Raw genomic sequence first — 24,558 nt, 5'->3', positions numbered from 1 at the left:
GACAAGAAGAGAATAGAAGTATTCGAAATGTGATGCTACAGAAAAATGCTGAAGATTAGATGAGTAGGTCACATAACTAATGAGGAGGTATTGAACAGAATTAGGGAGAAGAGTAATTTGTGGCACACCTTGACTAGAAGAAGGGATTGGTTGGTAGAACATGTTCTGAGGCATCAAGGGATCACCAATTTAGTATTGGATGGCAGTGTGGAGGGTAAAAATCGTAGAGGGAGACCAAGAGATGAATACACTTAGCAGATTCAGAAGGATGTAGGTTGCAGTAGGTACTGGGAGATGAAGAAGCTTGCACAGGATAGAGTAGCATGGAGAGCTGCATCAAACCAGTCTCTGGACTGAAGACCACACTCTAAATCTAACATTACACACTTCTTCTACTAACTATGCTGAAAAACATGGGATGAAATGAACAATGAGACAGATACAAATAAAATGCTCAAAAACTTTTATGGTACATATAAGCATTGTTTTGATATAGCCTTTCTGTGCATCCCCCTCCACTAGCCACTGGCGGCCAATAATATTCATTCTTCTCTTTCTGAGCGGCTAGCAGAGAATCTCACTTCTATGTGCTGCACTGTTGCTGCACTTCACGACAACCGAATTATTCATTCAACTGTCAATGTTTTTTGTTTCCCTTTTTTTCTTGCAGCAGTGGAAGAGTCAGGTGATGGTAATAAATGTGAAGTGCTTCACACGCAGGCAAGGCAGTTTATTTACTGTTTTTATAACTTTTTTAAACGTGAATTTAAAAGCAGGTCTCCTACTGTTGACATTGGAAAACATAAGAATGGACTCCAGAACCATGTGGTGTCAGCCAAGAGAACTGTCAAGAGAATTGTAAACGAAAGTGTCAGAGCTGTAGGAACCATAGAAACAGTTGGTTTTGTGTTGCCTGGAAAGCATCAGAATCGCAAGGAACCTGTAACACAAATGGATAGTTTTAACAATGATGTTTTAAAAGGCTCCATGTAAATGATGAATGCCTGACATAACAAAAATGTGTTACAGTTATGCAGGCTTCAATGGTAAGTGCTTCACCGTGGTAAATAATTTTAGAAGGTGCTGGTTCCAGATATGTCAAGAAGAGAATTTTTAGTTCAAAGAAGTGACCTAGGTGCAGCATGAACTATATCCCACATAAAAACTCATGAAACAAGAGAAGGAGGTAGTTCAACGGTGTATTATCTTGATGAAACATGGGTAAATTAGAATCATTACAAGAAGATCTGCTGGAAAATGAATGATGGTACTGGTGGTTTTAAAGTTCTCATAGTTATAGGTTCTTGGATAATTATTCTGCATGCTGACACTTCTCATGGTTTTATGTCTGAAACTAAACTTGTATTTACGTGCAAGAAAAACAGCAGTGATTACCACTCAGCAATGAATGCTGTAAGTTTCGTGATGCGATTCACAATTCTTGTCATACCTTGCTTCGAAGTTGGTCATTGCCAGTTATAATTCAACTCTTATAGAGAAAAAATCAAGTACAAACATCAGAAAAGTGGATATTTTTCCCCAGCTTAAAAACAAAATATTAAGCACCATATAAACTAGACTTGTGCCAATCTCCTGCAGCTCGTTAACTTATACTGTATAAGTCATGTGACAGAATTTACAAACTTAACTTCCTTGCAGGTAAATGGGATCACATAGTTTTACGTTTACCCATGTGTCACTGTCATTGTAGTCCCATGGAATTAGTTGGGGCAAAGGGTTTTAAGGTTATGTGGGAGGAAAAACAAAACATTTGTGATAACATACAGTGAATAATTTGTGCATGAGGCAATAGACAATGGGGCAACAGACAACATCCCACCTGTAGTGTGGGAACAGACTGTGAGGCATGCTGGAAAGCCTCAGAAAGAAGAATTTCACAGGGAAGTGATGATGGATATAAGCCTTGAACCTACCATCATAAATTTAAAATCAGATTGTTCGGAAACAGACTCAAATAGAAGTGATTATTGTACTACGATGTAGAGTTTGGAACAAAGTAATAATATTTCTTAGTTTTAAAGACTTATGGTTTAAAAAATGTTTTTGTCAACTTATCAGTTCCATACACAAAAATGAGAACTTCCTAGCCTTTTTGATTATGTTGTAAACATCTGTCATTTTCGAGGCATGAACTAGATAAGGCCCTAAAATGACAGTAACTGTTACTTGTTCAAGATATCGGTGGTTTTTGATGTTATCGGTCAGATTCCCTGGAGTTATTTGCAGATAGTGGTTAATTGTTTGCTTGTTCAATGGATCATAAATTGCAGTCTCTCACTGTAATATTGAACGTGTGAGTTTACACTCACAATGCCCATTAACAATGAAAAATATGACAACTTACTGACCATTTTTATGATAGTCTTTTCTACCACTAATTCTTTTTTACACGCAGTTATTACACTTAACTATCATCAAACACACACACACACACACACACACACACACACACACACACACACACACACACACACATTACACATTTTTAAAAATTCTATTGAGAAGAAGCAGTTGTCAGCAAATATAATGATTTTGGTTTGAGCCTGAAGTTAATTTTGTTGTGTATTAAATTTTTACTTATAATGCAGTTCAAATTGCAATAACTGGTAATTATTGCAAGCAGTTTCAGTGTCATTTTGAGAAAAATTGTACTTAATGTCTTCACAAAGCTGTTTTAGATGTTCTCACCTCCCAACATCATGCAGAGTAAATCTGTGGAGCAGTGGATGTGAATTAATATTTCTCTCATGATGATTGATTGAAATTGGTTTCAATATTTATTATTCCCCTCACAGAACTGAACATATAATACAATGTACCGTATGCAAACGAGCCTGACTGTTATCCACAGCAATGCAATTTGGCAATGTGGACCTTGTTTGCCCATTCTCTGCTGCCACACAACCACAGTTATCACCCCTCCCCCCCCCCCCCCCCCTATGCTTCCTTTCTGCTCCACCTCTAAGCACAGAAGCGCAATCGTATGTGACATGGGCTTTAGTACCTCTGAGAAATATGAAACATAAAACAGCAAATATGTATAACAAATGTTGTATGATCATGTCTAACCATATTGTCATAGGAATCGTTTGTGAGACATCAACAATATATGTAGTAAACATTACTAAGATTAAATGTGTAATCATGATTAATTTGTTTATTGTCTTAACATATAAATGTCTTCATGCGTATGTCTTATCTCACTGTATTGTCTGTAGGAATCATTTCTGGAATATCAATTATAAATGTAGTAAATATTTCTTATATTAAATGTGAAATAATGGTTAATTTCTGCATTGTCCTTACCTGAAAAATTTGTAATGTATATCTCTGCATTATATTTTGACTTGTCCTATATTTAAACAATGTGTCATGGGACTAAATAAAAATAAACAAATAAATAAATAAATCAGTTATAAAGGGCTACTTCGGTTAGCTGTCAGATTCATGTTGTTGTTTACACTTTAAAAAAATCTAAGCAGCTAAACTTATGTTTTATTTTTAGGCTGTGCCTTATAAGACAAAAAACACTTCAGTTTTTCAGAAAAATAAAGCACTTTTAGCAGAACACACACATGTTTCATCTCAACTAATAATCACGGTCCCTGTGGTGCTGTTATTTCACTTATCCATTGCTGATTAATCTTTTCATCTGATGTATTCCACAACAGTCTGAGCATGTCCCATCCACGGGCCGCTGTTACCAACAGATAACTGTCTGGCTCTATGGAGTATGAGTATGCACCTAATACAAGGCTTTGGCAGAGACGTGCACACACACAGATCTGTAACAAAGAGTAATCAGTGACCTTCAGGTCTTTTTCCTGTTTTTAAAAATGCAAAAAAAGCAGAATCCTTTGTATACATTTTCACATTATAAGTGAAGATTCTTTAATATCATCACGAGTAAATTGTAATTTTTAGATGATCAGTTTATACTAATGTGAGCATCTGAAATGATTTATGATTTCTAACATGAGGCTTTATTTAATCTACTCCTTACATCTGGTTACACAAGGCATGTCTTCAAAGCAAAAGAATAGTAATCAACACCATTCTACACAAATAAGATAACTACATAATATGAGGGTAATCCCAAAAGTAAGGTCTCCTATTATTTTATAGGTACAGAACTCTGTTATGAAGAGTGCTTCACGTGCTGTGTGTAAACATGGGCTTAGTCTTGGCTTGGCAGCTGTTGAGAATGGAGCTCCCGTTGGATGTTACCACCAAGTGTAAATTGTGCGCGGTTATTCGGTTTTTGGAAGAAAAGGGCATTGTGCTGATTGACATCCATTGCCAATTGACAGAAGTGTATGGTGAGTTGTGCATGGATGTCAAAAATGTTCATAAGTGGTGCAGAGAGTTTGCCGCTGGTTGGACCAAAATTCATGACGAATAAAGGAGTGGGAGACCATCAATTTCTGAGGAGACAGTGTTGAAAGTTGGGCAAAGCATGCATGAAGATCGGCAGATCACTCTGGATGATCTCTGCACATCGGTTCCTGAGGTTTCTCGAAGCACCGCTCACAGAATTTTAACGGAAACATTGAACTACCAGAAGGTGTGCGCAAGATGAGTGCCATGCCTGTTGACTGAAGACCACTTACAGAAACGAGTTGATGCTTCCCATGCATTTCTTCACCACCTTGCAGCTGAACAGGACAACTTTCTGGACTCAATTGTCATGGGTGATGAGAACATTTGGCTGGATAACAATTCAGCTCCGACAATGAGGTGAAAGAAGAGGTTCATAACTTTCTGAACAGCATGGCAGTGAGCTGGTATGACATGGGCATACAAAAACTGCCACAGCATCTACAAAAATGCATTGACAGAAATGGTGATTATGTTGAAAAATAGCTAAATGTTCAAGCTGTAAACTGATGAAAACCATTGTGGAAATAAACAGGTCTATGTACTCATAAAAAAGTAGGAGACCTTACTTTTGGGATTACCCTCATATGTTTCTAATGTGCCCATGGCAGAGGAAAGTTATTTGAATACAATCAGTAGGCCTAAGTCATTGTGGTCAGTAGTTGCATTTCAGAGGTGCAATTTCAGTACTGACAATAGACACAGATAAAAATAATAAAATCTATTCTTTTCTTCAGAACCATTGCTTTGTTTGTCAGAGAGGTTTTAGAAGATTAGAAAAAAGGATAGATGACTAAGAACCAAGGTTGAGAGGGACACTCCCATTATGATGACAAAGAAAGACAAAGATAAAGGAAAAAGCATCGGGGAAAGCATCAGAGAGAGTAGGGGGTAATGGATAGCACACTGGTAATCTCTTTGCCACCTTCAGTCCAGATATGACAGAATAAGAACTAATAATGAGAAGTGGGATGAATAGTAAGATGAACATAGACAAGGAGGCGAGGAAGGAAAAATAAAAAGGAGGAAAGGATGAAGATAAAAAAGTTGAAATGAAATAGAGTAACAGAAAATAATGATATACCATCCATAAAAAAGCTATACAGTGGAGAAAGACTACCAAACAAAAATACTACCTGCTGAAAAAAAATGGGGAGGGGGAGGGGGGACGGTCTGTTGATGGATGTTACATCCAGGTGATGATGGGTTGTGAAAATATGTTACACAACAAGTTCCCATCTCAGGACTTAAGGAAAATGAGTACTATGTGTTAGAATTCAAACAGTAAGTGTGATATACAGGTCTCTCAATACCCTTGAGTGAAGCTGCAAATAGGTACGAGTTGACCCTGAGGCAGACAGTCCTTCAGTGTCTGATCCTACACCCGTCCAATTTGGTGGTGGACTTCCCAACATATAACAGAGTGAACAAATGTTAGTAAATAACTTGTGTGGCTTCAAATTTTGTTCTGCATTTGATGTTGTGTGCAATTGTGGTTGGGTGCTTGGGAAGGTTTTACAGTGGAAAGATATGCAGGGATAAGAATGTTGGTGTAGGAAATATAACACAGTTTGACAAGGATGTTCTGGATTTTGGGAGAGCTATATAAGCTGTAAGTGGGTGGTGTGGGAAAGATATCAGGGAGTGATGAAGTTTTTACAGTACTCTGCTTGAGAAACTCTGAAGTGGGATAGAGTAATGTAACAATGCATTCAAAGTCTGTGCAGTTGTAGGTGAGAAGTTGGGCACTTCTGGTTTTTTGGGAGTGAACTTGTTTTTGTCAGAGTGTGGGACAAAGATACTGCCCTGGAGATCAATTTCTGGAAAAGGTCTATGGTATAACTGCAGGAGAGGAAAGACCAGAAGAGTTTTTTGGTGACAATGAACAAGGTTAAAGCAATTGGTGTTTTTATGTGGGATTGAAGGCTCTACATGATGGGTTGCAAGTGCTGGTCCACTAGGGTTCAGATGCGCTCAGTAGGGGCTTCGAAGGCTGCTACAATGGAATGACTGATGTGGTTGTTTTTGTTTGATTTGGGGTGTAGACAATAGATGAGGGTGCATGGGTCAGGGAAGATAATGATTTCTCTGGAAGCAGTTGTGAGTCCTTGTAAGGAGCCTAGGGATTTACAGATTTTCTACAGCTCAGTCTGAATGGAAGGAATGTAGCATTAGGGGCCATTTCTGCAGCTGATGTATCTAATAGCTGGTGAATCATGTCTGCCATTTACCTATAATGGCCAAGTAGCACATTACAGGAGCCCTTGTCCACAGGAATCAAAATGCTAGGGCAGTCTGCTTTCAAGCTTGCTCAAGGTTAGTAAAGATTGGGACTTTGTGATTTATTTAGGAAGGATGATGCTAGGAGTGAGGAATTATTGGAATGCCTGGAAAGAATAGTTTTGAGAAAGAGGAGGAGGATCCCTTTGGAATTTGGGTTAGAAATGTTCTAGGCAGATTTGATATTGACTGTTGGTTGTGAGTTGGGATTAAATAGTGAAGTGGTATTTCCAGTTGATATTGTAAGTGAATGATGGGAGATCTTCGACAAGGGCAGTATGATTAAATCTGGGTGTGACACCAAAGGTTTACTTTACCTTTACCTTTACACGTGGCTAAGGCCTTATCGACCATACACCTGCTCTACGAGCCTCTTCCAATTATTTCTATCCAGGGAAATTGTTGTCCTATCAGAGTTGATGCCCATCCTAGCTGCATCTTCCCGGATATTCTCCATCCACCTAATTCGAGGTCTTCCTCTTCTTCTCTTTCCTTCTAATTTCTTAGTGGATGCTATTTTGGGTAGTCTGTTCTCCGGCATCCTTGCTACATGACCAGCCCAGTTCAGTCTTCTCTTCTTTAACATTTCCACAATGGTACTATGTTTGTACAGCTCCCGTAGTTCTTCATTTTTCCTTATCCTCCACTCCATGACATTTTCATCGAAGATTGGTCCAAATATTTTTCTTAGTATTTTTCTTTCAAATATCAACAGTTTTTCTTCATCTTTTTTCCTGAATGTAATAGCTTCACATCCATATAATGCTACTGGTACAATAGTTGACTGATAAAAACGGATTTTGAATTCAGTACTAAGTGATCTCATCCTTAAAATTTTGATACAGCTGTAAAAAGTTCTATTAGCTGCTGCTAGACGGGCGTCTATTTCTATTTCTGCTCTATTGTCTCTGCTATAAAGACTCCCTAAGTACTTGAAGTGGTCAACTGCCTTGAAAGTGAGACCATTTACGGTCAGTGGTGTATTCTTTTGGAGTTTTTTACTTATGACTAGATATTCTGTCTTTTCTTCATTCACATGAAGTCCAGCTTTCTCAGCTATTTTGTAATAATTTTGCATCATCCTGATTAATTCAGCTTTTGAAGTGCTTATTAAGGCTACATCATCTGCATAAGCAAGTCTAGTAATGTTCTGTCCCTGCAGTTGGATCCCTTGTGAATTAGTTTTGGTGCATTCTCTATCAATCTTCTCTAAGATAATATTAAATAGAATAGGTGAGATGGCATCCCCTTGTCTCAGTCCAGTGTACACCTTAAAATTTTCAGTCTCTCCTGCAGGTGTCTTAACTTTGCATATGGTTTCTTCCAAACACCAAAGGTTAGGCTTCATAAAAATTGATGTGATGCCTCAGGATCATAGAGTATTTAAAAATGAATCATAGCCAGAATTTAAGGTGATAGAGTTGTATTACAGGTATAACTGGCCTGGGGTGGGATGGGAGATTGCTGGGAATGGGAGCTAATTTAGGGACCCACATTGAGCTTTCTGGTTTGGAGATGGGACGAGTAGTGGATGGTAGTATCAGGAGAGAGGGAGAGAAACAGAACTTTTTGAGTATTTGACCTATAAGGTGGATAGCTACTTCAGGTGGTGGGAGGTGATTTCTTTTTCTTCTTTTTCTAATTTTACTGCTAACTTCAACGGGAATTATATCAAGTGCTAGAGTGTTAGCAGATTCAGGGGCTCAAAGTTTGAAGAGTTTAAATAGAGACAGCAACTGTTGGTATTGGTGGGTGGTCGAAGAACAATGCATACCAAGGATAAGGTTGGTAAGGTGTAAGGATTCACTTCTTTAGAATTTAAGGTTGGATTGGTTGCAGACAGAGATGAGAACTTTTAAGGTAAGGCCTTTAGAAGCCATACCAACATAAATCTCACTATGTTCCCATTCCTATACCTCAATACCCGCAGTTCTTCTGTAAACATGCTCTTGCTATACTCAAGCAGGAGTTCCTCATACTTTTCCTCCAGTATTTCTTCTCCAAGAGCCTCAAGTGGAAATACCACTTCATCATCCAATCCCAACCCACAATAAACAGAGTGAACATCAAACCCTGCCTAGAACAGCTGCAACCCAAACTGCTAAGGAGTCTTCCTCTTCTTTCCCACAACCATCCTCTACAGGCATTCCTCACTGCCAACATCACCTCCCAAACATTCTTAAAAATATTACAAAAATTCCAAACATGACTCAAGCTGATCCTCAGCTATCCATGATCTGAAGGGAGACCACTCTGTCACCATCCTCCCAGAGTATGAAGAGTAGTTGACAGAGGAACACTGTCAGCTCTTTGACAACTCAACACAAAGAAACTGTTCCTAGTGGCCCTCTATCTTCCAAACAAAATGAGCTGAAGAAATTTGTTAAAAATATGAGGCCCCCTTGTTTCCCCATATCAATAATGTTTTTAATGCATCAATACATTGCACACCCAAGGCCAGGAGTTTCTGAAGTCAAGTTCTGAAATGAGATAATATCCCTCTGACATCCCCTCTCACTGCCAACTCTCGCCTTCCATTGTCCCCCTAACCTCCACAATATTCTTGCCACACCATACGACATTTTTACACCATTATTCATACTCCACACACACAACCTGCATTCTTTCCCACTGTAAAAACATGCACCATATACCCACCCACTATCATCTACACTGGTAAACCCTACAGCATCAAATACTGTTTACCAATATGTGTTCATTGTATGGTGGTTTATATAGGAATGACCACTGCAAAACTGTCTGAGTGCATTAGTGAAAACTGAAGAACTGTTCACTTAGGGGGCCCTCAGTACCCTTTTGCTGACATGCTCTGCAATATAACTCAGGGGACCTGTGTGCCTGTTACATCTGGTGGGCTATTTAAAGCCTTCAATAAGAATTCTGGAGATTTGAAATTGCTGTCCAGTCTCCACCACTCTGCTGTACTTAACCTCCACTTTCATATTATTATTTATATTTTATTTGTGTACTTACTTAATCATTTTCTCTACAACTTTTTTTTATTTTTTTTATTTATTTTATTTATTTTATTCATTTTTTTCCCCCTTTGTTGTCATCCCTCTCTCCCTTTCCTTCTGCTCCCCTCCCTCTATCCATCTCTCATGCTCTGTTTTCCTTATATCCTTTTTTATTTCCTATTAATTTTTAATTGCACTATTCGTATTTCTTCAATTTAATCCACCTTTACTTCTTACACTATCCTTCTATCAGTTCTGGACTTTAACTGGAACAGTGCTTATCAGTATATTTATCATCTTTGACCCCACTCCCCTTTCTTTGATATCACTCTCTATCATTGTCTCCCTTCATCCTTTTAATAGATGGATTCTTTTCATTCTGGGGGATGTGAATGACCTATCCCTCCTTTATAATCCTCTTTCCCCCCTGAGAAAGGGCCCAACAGTTCCAAAAGCTAAGATAGTTTTTCTGTAATTTTAAATGGATCTATTGATAGTACTTAAAGTTTTACCTCATGAAGGTAAGTCCTTGCCAGCTATTCTTTCTCCTTCCTTATTCTTTCTCCTTCCTTATATGCAAGTTTTATGTTTTTGTTATGATCGACATCATTGTGCAAAATTATGCTAATACTACTTAAAATATTGTTACGAGTCAAGTAGCCTGGGTTTGTCAAAAAGTGGAGATGAGAAAAGAATAACTGATGAAATCAATAAACAAAAAAAGATGTGTGATGTTATAAGATTCCAAGGGGTAGGGGGTAGGAGCAGGTAACTGCTGTTGACTAACTGAATGTTCTGTTTCAACAATTAATTATGTAAAATTTGTATATTTCTCTTTTTACGCCAACCGTGGTGGCCATGCGGTTCTAGGCACTGCAGTCCGGAACCGCGTGACTGCTACGGTCGCAGTTTCGAATCCTGCCTCGGATATGGATGTGTGTAATGTCCTTAGGTTAGTTAGGTTTCAGTAGTTCTAAGTTCTAGGGGACTGATGACCTCAGATGTTAAGTCCCATAGTGCTCAGAGCCATTTGAACCATTTTTTTGAATCTCTTTTTACATTGTGAATAATAATCTACACATAATGTTGTTTAGCATTAAATTCACTTGATGTTTCTTCAATTTGCAATCTATGACTATTCTATTTCACTTTGCCCCAGTGACTGTTCCTCTACAATGGTATCTTGTGAGAAGTGGAAAATAAGCTTCTGAATTTTGTTGTTAACACTCCTATTTTGGTAAGCCATGATAGATTAAAAAAAGGTATGTGTTATTTCCTTAACAGGTCATATAATTATAAAATGTCCAGTTTGGTGCATTTTGAGTCAGAATGGACAGCTGATGGAGAACATCTGATAATGATCTAGGGACCAGAACCAGTCATGTTAATATATACTAGTACACTTTGAGTTAACTAGAGCTGCCACCTAATAAAAACAATGTTGACAGTTACAAATGGCCAATGTTCAAGAAGCATGTTGGACAAAATAACATATTTACAGACTGTAAAATATCCCATGCTTTTAATAATCATGGACTTATAAAATTAGCAACAATTGTGAAACCTACAACCATACCTTCAGAAGTTCAAGTTCCCTTTCAGGAAGCCTTTTTACTTTAGTGTAGCCAGAAACAACATGTCTTCCTGCAGTGAATGGGTCAAGTTCCTTTGCTTGTAGAATCATATAGCAAACAGCAATCGAAAGTTCAAATATATAGAATGATACATGACTGTCTCCAAAATCTAATATTCCACATATGTCCCAGATATCATCCTCAGAACCTTTACTAACAAGTATGTTCTGCTCATTGAAGTCACCATGAATTAACCCTGAAAAAGAAAGGAAGATATTAGGTGATATTAGACTAGAGGAAACAGACAAGTGTGAACTGATTTTCCCAAACCTTTGTTCTGTACAACTTATTATTTTCTTTGCTTTCTCATTATGCTTTTTTTTATATCTTTGTGTCACTTCTGATTTCTTTCTGCCCAATGGAAAGAGACATTCAATTCCAGGTTGCATATATTTTTGAATGTGTTCATATGCTCAACCATGTTTTCCCCATAAAAGTGAAACTGTGAGGATTGGTCTTGAATGAAAAAATCTTTTCCCATGGTATGCATATTCCATGGATCCGTACATGCGAGTGATTTGCCTGGATGTGGAACATGTCAATACAACTGTACAAATACAATTAATGCTACAGAATAGTAATATAATACAATGATATAGATATTAGTAAGTATCACTTTTTCTCATTTACAAGCTGTCATTTAAATAGTACAGCAATTCATGAAAGGCAATGTTTTTAGTTTGAGTCCCTGTCTAACACACAGTTTTAAACAGTCAGCAAGTTTCATCAAGAATTTTGTTAGTTTGCTTTTTTATTACTACATGTGATGTAGTGATTTTTAAATAAGTGTTCCATATCAGTGAAGTACCTTTTAATTATGGAACATGCATTACTAGATAATAGACAATGCTCAATGTTTCATCAAAAGCAGCTCCAGAGGTCATGAAGTAGGAAGACACTTTGCAGAATCACAGAAATTTCATTTAAACACATACAATGCAAACTGCAATTACCTATCCATCAAGAAACAGTTATCCTGTAAGAAATCAGCTTTGGTCAAGAAAACAATCCATCAAAACAATCATGAAACTGCACAGATCTCAATTCAATTTAACAGACTCATGGTAATGAGACTGAATAGAGGCTTCCCACCACATTGCCAGAACTTGCTCTGCGTAAGGGAGAAACACCCTCCCTTTGTTCAGTCGTAGAGAACATGGATAATGTTTAACAGCATATCCACCTATTATGGCAGAAGCATGCACTCTCGTCACATACGCTTTTGTAGAGCAGCCAGGCAAACCATTCGTCAAATAGTTGCAGAATGTCCCAATAAGGCCTCTTGTGGTACTTTCGACAATTTCCTGATGGCAACAAGGGATGCAATTAATTATATTATAGGTTTAGAAGTCTCTCTGTTAATTTCATGTGTTGTTTGTAGTATATTTAATATTTTTATTAATATTTAGCTTAAAAAATCATATTAATCATCACAATTCATACATCACTACGCATAAACATTTGTGGGGACATAACTCCATGGAGTTGCCTGAAACAATATCGCTGCTGTGAGGTAGATCAACTAACCTCTCTGGACCTACAGTTACTTCACTCTGATCAATGTTTGTAACAACATGGTTTGTACTTAGTAGGACAAGAAAATATATTTGTATGAAATCATACAACTAGTTAGTGTTATTATACATAATGTGTATTGTACTTCCTACAAATTTATTGTGTTCAGTAGATTCCATCCTAGCGATCTTGAAAGTGCACAAGACAAATGATAGGATTAAACAATAAGTAAAAAAATTCACAATTGTCCCTGGTAAATGTCAGCAATCTAGAAAGAGACTTGCACACAACTCATGGTATGCACATGAATGAAAGAGACAAAAAGATTGTCAGCAAATTAATTGTTGAGGAAATCAGACGAATTTTTCCACAAAGCAGTGTACATAAGTGCATTGCCATGGAATGGCACAATCCACCAAATCAGAATATGCCACACAAATAGCCACTGCAGGCAAGCCTGGGAAACTTGCAAAGCCTGCTGGACAGTTTGGTAGCCCTAAATCATCCTGCACAGTCCAGTAGGAGAAACTAAGACGTAATGTCATACACCAGAGTTTCTGTAGTCTTAAAAACAGGTACAATGATCTGGATATTATTATGTCTTGATTAACCTGATATTTTAGTCATTCCTGAACCCTGGTACACTGGAGACTTAATTAGCATTAGTCAACCACACTCCATGGAAGTTTGTTCTCCCTTTAGTAGGTAAATCAAGTCTGCGGATGGCATAGCAATCTTCACTATTGCAATTATTGATGTGTATAGGCCACTTGGGGAATGTATGGATACATTTTTCAAAAATCTATCTGACTTGCTGATATATATATATATATACAGTGCATTATCTGGGTTAAATGGCCATGTAAATACTATAATAACAGGGGATATAAATAAATACTATAATAACAGGGGATATAAATAAAGACTTATTAAGAAATGATGCCAGTACCAAAAAGCTACTCCTCCTACTCGATGAATTTAATCTGACTCCACTTATCCATGAGCCAACTAGAGATATTGGTAACTGCAACACATATCTGGATAATATGATAACAATCCTGACCCATCTTTTCTACAGTACATCCGTTCTAAAACATTTCTGATCACCATGCAATACAGCTTCAATTGGAGGCAAATTAAATGCCCTTTGTCACTAGAAAGAAAATATATGTAAGCAAAAGAACTATGTTCAATGATAACACCAATTGACTGAGCTGCATGTTAGTATGCATACCATGGTTTGAGAATCATAGCTTCTCCTATGATAGCTATGCTGCTGACTTCTATTACTATTTTGATGCCACATGCCCAGCTGTGGCCACAAAAGTTAAAACAAGATAAACAAAAGCATCTAGATAATTAATTATGTCATTGAAGCAAAGGAAAATAAAAATTATTCCATAGTGCAATGTTGAATAATAAACAAAATCTCAAGCTAAAGGAGCCCTTCAAAACTTATCAAGAATACAATAAAGATTTATTAATACAGACCAATAGTAAGGGTAATGTACAAAGGGAAGGGCGACCCAAAAGACACAAACAAATACAGAGGAATAGCCTTGGAAAACAACCCTTTTAAGGTATTCACAAAACTAATCACAGGAAGAATAAGACACACTTTGGAAGAACACCTCCCAGAATCTCAATTCGGGTTCAAGGAAAAAAGATCCACTATCACAGCAGGGGAGCTGCTTTTAAAAAAATATGGGAAACCATCGATAAGAAGCAAAAATATTATGCTGTATTCATAGACTTCACAAAGGCCTTCGACCTCCTCGACTGATCATTAGTAAAAAGGATGCTCGATGAAACCCTGGGAAGAGACAGCGTCTAGACGAGGATTATAAACTCCATAAATGAATGGAATGAGATAAGGATCTCGGACAACCTTGACCTGTCTGAACCAATAAGGCAAACAAACGGAGAACTCCAAGGAGACCCATTAAGCCCGCTCCTGTTCATTCTGGCAGCAAAGGACATTATGGAAATCACTCATGACGAAGATGTCAAAGCATATGCCTATGCAGACGACATTGTGATAGGCTCAAAAAACTTGAAGAAACTACAGGAGGCTATAGAAGACATGGAAAAATGGTGCAGAAAACACAAGTTTGTAATCAACACCGACAAAACGGAAATGATGGTATTCAGACCAGGTGGGCAAATCCCAAAAACGACAAGAATTGCACTACAAGGAAAGCAAATATCTATCACAAAAGACTACAAATATCTAGGGATAACACTCCAGCCATCCGCAAAGTGCTTCACTAAACACACAACAGAGAAAGCGACACAGGCCATCAGAGCGATAAACGAAATAAGTTCCATCTGAACACTAAACCTAGACACAGCTATGGCACTCTTCAAATCAAAAATAATACCGATACTGGCTTATGGGATAGAAATCATATGGATACACCTAAATGAAAAGAACTTAGAAACATTGGAAAGAGTAAAAGCAACCTATATCAAAAGAGCATTAGGGGCAGCAAAAACCACAAGATCAAGATTAGTCTACCTTCTCACACGAGAATCTTTCCTCATCGAGGATCTAAGGACAATGTTCTTACTTCCCAACACATCAGCATCGGAGAACCTACTAAGATCACTACTCAAGAAAAGAGAGGAAGTACCAATGGAATTCTATGGATCTGGGGCCATGACCGACCGCACTTGGACAGCAGCAAATTTTGAGATGAGACATGTACTTACAAGACTCGCAGTACATGGATTCCACCATGAAATTTGTGCAAATACAACATACAATGAGCCGTCAAACCTTTGCAAGTGTACGCTATGTGGACAGTCTTGTGAGAGATACCATATAGAAATATGCAACAAGAGGACCAGATCAATTAGAGACTATGCAATAAATGGTTCAAATGATAATCTGTTATAATACCTGCATTGAATGTAATCTACAAAGAATTATGCAGACACTCAATACATCCTTGTAATTCACTCTCAAATGATTGTAATCTAATGTATAACTGTAATGGCTATTTTGCTGCAATAAATCGTTTACATTAATACAGACCAGGAGCAACTACATTGCAAACAAGCTTCAGGCTTCACAGTGTTGCTACTGGTGTCTGGGGAGTGATAACCAGTTTTAGAACAGGCAGAGACAAATCCTGTATGGATTTTATTATTGACCACAATGGGATGGTAATAAAAGATCAACTTGAAATTCCTAATATATTCAATGAATATTTTTCTTCAGTATGGAAGCTACCAATGCCAAACATAATAACATGCAGTATAACTTTAAAGACAATCCACCTGAGTGTAGCCTATTTGTAGCCCCACAAATTGCAAAGAAATAATTAACATCATTAGCTCTCAAAAATCTTCCAGTCCCACGGGGCATGATGACATCAGTATTAATGTATTAAAAGTGTGTAGACAAAATGTCTCTGTATGTCTGTCTGCAGCAGTAAATAATATAATAGAATCAGGTACTTTCCCAGACAGACTAAAAATAGCTGAGGTAACTCCAATATTTACAAAAGGAGACAAACTCAAAATTCAAAACTATGAACCAATCTCAGCACTTCCTGTATTTTCCAAAAAAAAGCTGAAAAAGACATATACAGCAGAATTATAAACTTTCTCCAGATGCACAACCTAATGTTTGAAAATCAAAATGGATTCTTAAAATGTAAATCAACTAGCACAGCAGCTGCTCAGTTAACCTAAGAAGTAATAAAAAGCATTAAGAACAAGCAACATGTTGCAGGTATATACCTCTACCTTGAGAAAGCTTTTGAGTGTGTGTGTTTATATGCCACAATCCTATTAGAAAAGCTATGGAACATTGGCATCAGAGACACTGCTCATGATCTAATAAAATCTCATATGAGTTACTGAAAACAGTTTGTACTGCCTAAAACTGAAAGTGGAGATCACAAATCCAAAACTAAGATAAAATATGGAGTGCCACAGGGCTCAGTACAGTGTTCTCTTCAGTTTTTGATTTATGTAAATAAGGTGTTGCACTGAAAGTTCCAAAATAGTTTTGTATGTAGATGATACATCCATTGTATGTAATAAGGAATCATTTAACTAGAGACCCACTGTAATAATGTGACAAATGAAACAGTTCAGTGCTTTAATGAAAGCCACTTACATGTAAGCAGTAGTAAAATGTGTCTCATTGAGTTTAACAACAGTAGTTTTAGTGATGAAATTAACTATACATCAGCAATGAATTAGTAAAAAAGAGTTTAGTGCAAAATTCGTAAGTTTAACAATCCAAAGGAATCTAAAATGGGACATACATGTTGACACTCTTGCATGTAAGTTATCTAAGAATATATTTGCAATTAATATGATTAGCAACTTCTGCAAAACACTGTTGTCCTAAAGAATGCATACCATACTCTATTTTCCTCTCACCTGAATTACGGAATAGAAATTTGGGGAGCACCACCAAAGCAAATCAAAATATGCTATTGTTACTTCAAAAAAGGGTTATAAGAATCATCTGTGGAGCAAAATATAAGGAACCATGCCATGGCTTGTTTAAAAAAACTGGCGTACTAACGATAGCAAACATGTACATTCTAAAAGCTGCATTACATAATAAAAGCATGCAGCCCAATATTAGTTCCGATTTGTATCAGAACAATACCAGGAATAAAGAACAGCAGCCACACAACAGCACTCTATGAAAAGGGTCCACAATATGCAGGTTTTAAGTTAGCCAATGCACTGCCCAGAAAAGTTATGACCCTACCCACAATGAAGCTTAAATTTCAGCTAAAGAAATTCCTGTAACAAAATTCATTTTACACATTAGAGGAATACCATACTTACGTGCAGAATAAGAAGTGCTTCGAAAAAATATGTAAATAATGTTAAGCTCCATCTTATTTGTAATTTAATTATTTTGTTAACCAAAGATGCATTCTGAAGAACGTGTTATTGTACTATGTATCAAGAATTGTAACGTGTTTTATGCATATTCAATGAATCATTTGATGTTGAATAAAGTATTATTATTATAATCACATTAGTATTTTTCAAATGAATATCTACCTCCATCTTTATAAACAGACCCCTGTTTACAGTACATTATTATATGTATATTTCATACAGCTTTACAATGAACACTGATTTTTGCCATGTAGCAAGTGATCTCAACACTACCTGGATGTAGAACTCTAATCTCTGAGCGTAGAATTGTTGTTTACCTGCAGATTCCACCATGCTGAAGTTGGACAAAACATTCCTATCAGTTATTCAAAATTATGAATTATTTACTTGTCCCTGATTATAAACACTATGCCACAGAATGTAATATTGTCTGAAGCAGGGAACTTTCATATCTATCCTAGATTGCAATACTTCATTAGAAAATAGCCACATGAATAAAATAAGTTTTTTCTATGACTTTTACAATAAGTGTTTGGTTTTGTTCCTGTGAATGGTAACAGAAAATTTAGCATGCCACAAACATTTTGCTTGCTTTGTATCCCTACTGTGTGTATTCTGAAGGAAACTGACAAGTATCTCATGTACTATATATCTCACTTTGTACATGTATCTCTCTTGTCAAATCAGACCAAATGTAGTATTTGTAAGTGCAGATAATCTTCTTGAAATTTTGATATATAATGTCCTGTTGAGAAAAATACATAAACTATAGTACACAATGCATCACTTGAGATATCAAGTATGCAAAAATGTGTTTCACTTTAGACTAGGATGTAGGTGCCCTCGGACATTTTACACTTAATGAGTACTTACTTAGTTCATTCATGGTTTTTGCCATCCATAGTTACATGTCTGAGCTAAGGATATCAACTTTAAGAGATATCTTCACTGTTTACTTGCTTTTACAAATTACACACATATAAAGTTTGGATAATATAGTAACAAATCTATCAATTAGTGTTGAATCTCATGGCATCCTTTTGCACAATGACATCCATTAGTAAATCATAAGTGAAAAAAACACACACACATACATACACACACACACACACACATCAGAGTTTACAACTGACACAGCTGACATGTCTCCATTTTTTCACTGGTTTTGAAACAGTCCATTTCGCTCTACTCCAGAAATCGAACTTCTATTGTAAAAGGCTCATGTGAGGCTCATGTGATGAAGAATTGGAAAGTATTTTCTTTTTCACTGCAGTGAGACTTCAAAGCTGCCATAATGCAGTTAACAGGAAATGAAGTATGAGGATCTTTGGCTGGAATGCTAAAATAGCTGCAGTTTGACATCCAGTTTAAATACAGAATAATGTTTGTAGCAGCTTGTTGAATATCTCTGCACCAGAGTACATAATCCCACTCTGAAACTCAAACAACAGGGAAAAGTTTAATGAAAATTAGCTTTTATTTCTTGTATTAAGATGATGTAAATCACAGTTCAAACAAAACTAATTTTTACTGTCAGCAGCAAAACCATTAAGGAGTAAATTTATTAGGAAGTGAGGATAAAAATTCCATGATCCTTAAAAACTCTTACAGGTCCTACTATGCTTCCTTGAGACATATTGATTGTTACTTTGATTTCTGTTGAACACTTACCCTTCAGCATAGCATACTGTGTTTTATTAGTCAAATATTCATCTGTACTGATTCTTTCATAGAAGTACCTTTTGCTCCAGGAAAATCATAGTGTTTGAGCTTTGAATATGCTCTAAGATCTATAAGGATTTTATTAAACATTTTTCCCTTTATAACAATTAAAATTTGAATCAACAGAATGGTAATCCTTTTTGCGCCATGATATGGTTTTCAAAATGATAAATACTGAGAGAAGAAATTGAATATACCTTTCTCCAACTTTTCTTGATTTCTGAGAACAATTTCTTCAAATGACTTGATAACTTCTGTTACCAGACTCTTATTATTCTCATTTGGAACAGCAAACAATAGTTTCAGTACCAGTGGACAATGCTGTAACAGCCATATATTTTTGCGATTCTCAAATCCTGTATGTTGAAATCCCTAAAATAAAGAAACAGTTGAAATTCAAGCTTTTGTTTAACATCAAGGCAGAAGAATCAGTACTACTAGTACTACTACTACTACTACTACTACTACTACTACCACCACCATTACTACTGCTACCATAAATGTCTTTCTCTTACATATATTTCATTTAAATTGGCACAAAGGATAAGGAACATGGAACAAACAAAATGAGAAACATTGGAAGTAACAGCCATTGTATAACACACACACAGCTAGCAGCTAGTACATGTGTGATGTCAGCTAAATAACTTCCTTTATTTGTTTATACTAAAAGAGAATATAAATGAAAGTTCCAAACTTTCACCGTCTTTTTCCTAAATCCATGCTACGCTTCAGCCAGGATATTTTATTTTTCTGTGAATTTTATAACTTCTCCTTCCCACACTGCCATCATCACCTTTACAAACTGGCAGAACTTTCCTGTTTTACAGACATGTAGGGAGCGTGTCCTTTTCCATTAACAAATTTACTAAGGGATATCAGAGGCTTTGCTAGATATTGTGAGCAGTGTTTAATTACTACACCCCCTGTATTTTTGTTTCTCGGTGATCTGATGGTATTATTTTGTACTTCTGTTCCAGCTCCTTGACAAAGGAAAAGGAATTTTGTAATTTCTGGTGAAATCACACTGTTTTTAGGAAGTGCTTCATTTCTTTAATTAGCTTTTTTGACTATGATCAAACAATGGAAAATCCAGGATGGAATGATACAATATTGTGAAAAGAAAAGTTGCTATTCACCATGTAGCAGAGATGCTAAGTCGCAGATAGGCACAACAAAAAGACTGTCACAAATAAAGCTTTTGGCAAGTAAGGCTTTCATCAGAATTAGACCACAAACACACACATACACACTCATGCAAACGCAACTCACACACACGACTGCAGTCCAGGCAGCTGAGGCCACACTGCAGCACCAGTGCATAATGGCAGTAGCAACTCGGTGGGGTAAGGAGAAGGCTGGGGCAGGGAGGGGGAGGGAAAGTAGGGTAGGGGTGGGGGACAGAGACATGCTGTTGGGGAGCGCACAGGGACTAGGTGGAAAGAGGGTAGGACAGCTATGTGCAGTCAGGAGGTTAGATGGAGGGCAGCGGAGAGGTGGGGATAGTGGAAAAGGAAAGAAGTAAAAAGACTGGGTGCAATGAAGGAATGAGGGTTGTGTAGTGCTGGAATGGGAACAGGGAAGGGTCTGGATGGGTGAGGACAGTGAGTAACGAAGATTGAGGCCAGGAGGGTTACGGGAACATAGGATATATGGCAGGGAAAGTTCCAACCTTTGCAACTCAGAAAAGCTCATATTGGTGGGAAGGATCCATATGGCACAGGCTATGAAGCAGTCACTGAAATGAAGGATGTCATGTTTGACAGCATGCTCAGCGTTAGGGTGGTCCACTTGTTTCTTGGCCACAGTTTGTCGATGACCATTCATGTGGACAGACAACTTGTTTTGTTATCCCACATAGAATGCAGCACAGTGGTTGGCTTGTAGATCACATGACTGGTTTCACAGGTAGCCCTGCCTTTGATGGGATAGGTGATGTTTGTAGGTGGTGATGGGAGGGTGCATGGGACAGGTCTTGCCTCAAGGTCTACTATAGGGGTATGAGCCACAAGGTAAGAGGTTGTGAGCAGGGGTTGTGTAAGGATGGACAAGTATATTGTGAGGTTAGTGGATGGCAGAATACCACTGTGGGAGGGGTGGCAAGGATGGTGTGCAGGACATTTCTCATTTCAGGGCACAATGAGAGGTAGTAGAAACCCTGGCGGAGAATGTAATTCAGTTGCTCCAGTCCTGGATGGTACTAAGCTATGAGGAGAATGCTCCTCTGTGGCCAGACGCTGGAACTTTGTGAGGTGGTGGGGGACTGGAAGGATAAGGTACAGACTTGTTTTTGTATGAGGTTGGGAGAATAATTACGCTCTATGAAGGCTTCAGTGAGACCCTCGGTATATTTCGAGAGTGATCGCTCATCACTGCAGATGTGACAACCACAAGTGGCTAGGCTGTATGAAAGGGACTTCTTGGTATGGAACGGGTGGCAGTTGTCAAAGTATTGTTGCTGGTTAGTAGGTTTGATATGGAGGGAGGTACTGATGTAGCATTCTTTGAGGTGGAAGTCAACATCTAGGAAGGTGGCTTGGTGTGTTGAGCAGGACCAGGTGAATCAAATGGGGGAGAAGTAGTTGAGGTTCTGGAGGAATGTGGGTAGAGTGTCCTCACCCTCAATCCAAGTTGCAAAGATGTCATCAATGAATCTGAACCAGGTGAGGGGTTAGGAATCTGAGTGTTTAGGAAGGATTCTCTAGATGGCCCATGAATAGGTTGGCATAGGATGGTGCCATGCATGTGCCCATAGCTGTACCCAAGATTTATTTGTAGGTAATGCCTTCAAAGGAGGATAATTGTGGGTGAGGATATAACTGGTCATGGTAACTAGGAAGGAGGTTGTCAGTTTCGAATCTGTCAAGTGTTGGGAAAGGTAGTGTTCAATAGTGGTAAGGCCATGGGCATTAGGGATATTAGTGTACAGGGAGGTAGCATCAATTGTGATGAGCAGGGCACCGTGTGGTAAATTAACAGGATCTTGGAGAGTCGGTGGAGACTGTGGTTGGTATCTTTTATACAGGAGGGTAGGTTCCTGGTAGTAGGTTGAAGGTGTTGGTCCACGAGAGCATAGATTCTATCAGTGGGGGCACATTAACGGGCCACAACTGGGTGTCCTGGGTGGTTCGGTTTATTAACTTTAGGAAGCATGTAGAAGGTGGGAGTGTGAGGCATAGTAGGGTTGGGCAGAGAGATGGACTCTGGGGAGAGGTTCTGGGATAGGCCTAAGGATTTGAGGAGTGACTAGAGAGCCTGCTGGAGTTCTGGAATAGAGTCACTGTGACAAGGTTTGTAGGTGGATGTATCTGACAGCTGGCCAAGTCCTTCTCCAAGATAATCCTTGCAGTTCAAAATAACAGTGGTGGAACCTTTATCCACAGGTAGGATTGTAAGGTCAGGATCAGTTTTTAGATGGTGGACTGCGGTTCTTTCTGCAGATGTAAGGTTAATTTGCACATTGAAGGATTTGAGGAATGAAACTTCCTGGCTGATTCAAACTAAGTGCTGGACCGAAATTCAAACTCTCGACCTTTGTCTTTCACAGACAAGTGCTCTACCAACTGAGCTACCCAAGTATGACTCATGACCCTTCCTCACAGGTTTACTTCTGCCAGTACCTTGTTCCTACCTTCCAAACTTCACAGAAGCTCTTCAGCAAACGTTGCAGAACTAGCACTCCTGGAAGAGACTTGCTTTGCCACAGTCTGGGGAATGTCTCCAGAATGAAATTATGAAAATATTTAGTTGCATATGACTTACACTGCTTCATGACTATCAAGTTTTATGTGGCTGTGGCGTTTTTCAACTTGATAATGTGTCCTGTCACAAGCCCAGGAGTGTGATTGAGCAGTTTGAGGAACACAGTGGCAAGTTCCAACTGATGTGCTGGCCCCCAAATCGCCAGGTCTGAACCCAACTGAACACATCTGCAATGTGATTGAACATGGCATCAGAGCTTGCCATCCCATATCCAGAATTAGATGACATGCAGACGTGGTGCCAGCTCCCTCCATTGACCTACTGAGGCCTCAAAGCTTCCATGTCATGACACATCACCGCTGTTATCCATGCCAAAGGTGGACATACCGGCTATTAGGTAGGTAGTCATATGTTCTGGTTGATCAGTGTAGTTTGTTCACGATATCCTGGACCACCTTTCACGCAAGTGTGTGGAGCAAAGGAAGCAAGCTCTTCCTACTAAAGCCCAACAGATATACGACAATGGTAAAAGTGGCGGAGTGGTGTGAACATGCTGTGCTTTCTTCACACTGTTCTGGTAATCACACTTGCTTTCTGGTTTGGTACATCATGGTAGAACATGACAATCATTTTAGTGGCTACAATACACACAGTTACTGCATTGCTAGATCGCCAATGTTGAAAACGGCTGGAAGTGAAACACTCATAGCTCAAAGTCGACTAACTCCTACTGGCTTCAGTCAATCCAGAACTAGGGAGCCCTTGTTCAGGACATTGTGAACAACCTATAGTTTCAATTTCTTTTCTAGTGCTAGACATGATGAACTAAGCTGCTGCATAATTTTATATGTGTGCTGACTCTAATATAACTTGTCATTCAGCTGGACTTCAAGGAATAATACACAAAATTCCTTTTTGTGTACACTTATTTATATCTATTTGCAGTACTAACAGGTAAGCTGTTTGAAAGTGCATAGTACTGATCACACGTGACAAGTTAAAACTTGGCGTTTGGCACCAAGTGTTGGGTTGAAAATTGAAATCAATTATATTCTCCACAGAATGCTACAAAAATTCAATCTTAGTAAAAGATTTTTCACTCACTTACTCAGATCTGACACTTATAGGGAAATAACCCATATTATCTAAGGATTGGTAAGGACATGGATGATGGGCTTGACATGCAATAGCAAGAGGTAGTGTACTGTATCATACAGCAGCCAATTGTGATATTCTGACAATTCTGCTTGTCTTGTGTTCTTCAGTTTGCACATTAGGCATTTAATGTTGATATTTTAGTGTTACACATTTGGTGATTTCTATTTTACTACTGTGGTGCTCATAAAGACTGATGTAAAACAAATACAAAAAGTATTATATTGACCAATATTATTCCATGAATATCAATTTCATGATCAGAAATTGTAACTAGAAAATGAGCTTCCACTTGA

The 24,558-nt window shown here is 38.0% G+C and overlaps 1 protein-coding gene across 6 annotated transcripts in view; it reads right to left on the bottom strand.

Annotated features, from left to right (window-relative positions):
• Positions 1-3,496: 3,496 nt before the first annotated feature.
• Positions 3,497-24,558, bottom strand: part of LOC124615780 (hydroxylysine kinase) — a 219,432-nt gene continuing 198,370 nt past the window's right edge. For all 6 annotated transcript variants that reach the window (XM_047143889.1, XM_047143890.1, XM_047143885.1 and 3 more), the window contains 3 exons: positions 19,603-19,777; positions 11,233-11,486; positions 3,497-3,806 (listed from right to left, as the gene is read on the bottom strand). In XM_047143889.1, coding sequence (XP_046999845.1) covers positions 3,618-3,806; positions 11,233-11,486; positions 19,603-19,777 — 618 coding nt within the window. In that variant the 3' untranslated portion in view covers positions 3,497-3,617. The remainder of the gene's footprint in view (positions 3,807-11,232; positions 11,487-19,602; positions 19,778-24,558) is intronic.

This window comes from Schistocerca americana, chromosome 5, assembly GCF_021461395.2.
Source record: "Schistocerca americana isolate TAMUIC-IGC-003095 chromosome 5, iqSchAmer2.1, whole genome shotgun sequence".
NCBI lineage: Eukaryota > Metazoa > Arthropoda > Insecta > Orthoptera > Acrididae > Schistocerca > Schistocerca americana.
The sequence above is the reverse complement of the archived record's forward strand: the minus strand, read 5'-3'. Positions and strand labels throughout refer to the sequence as shown.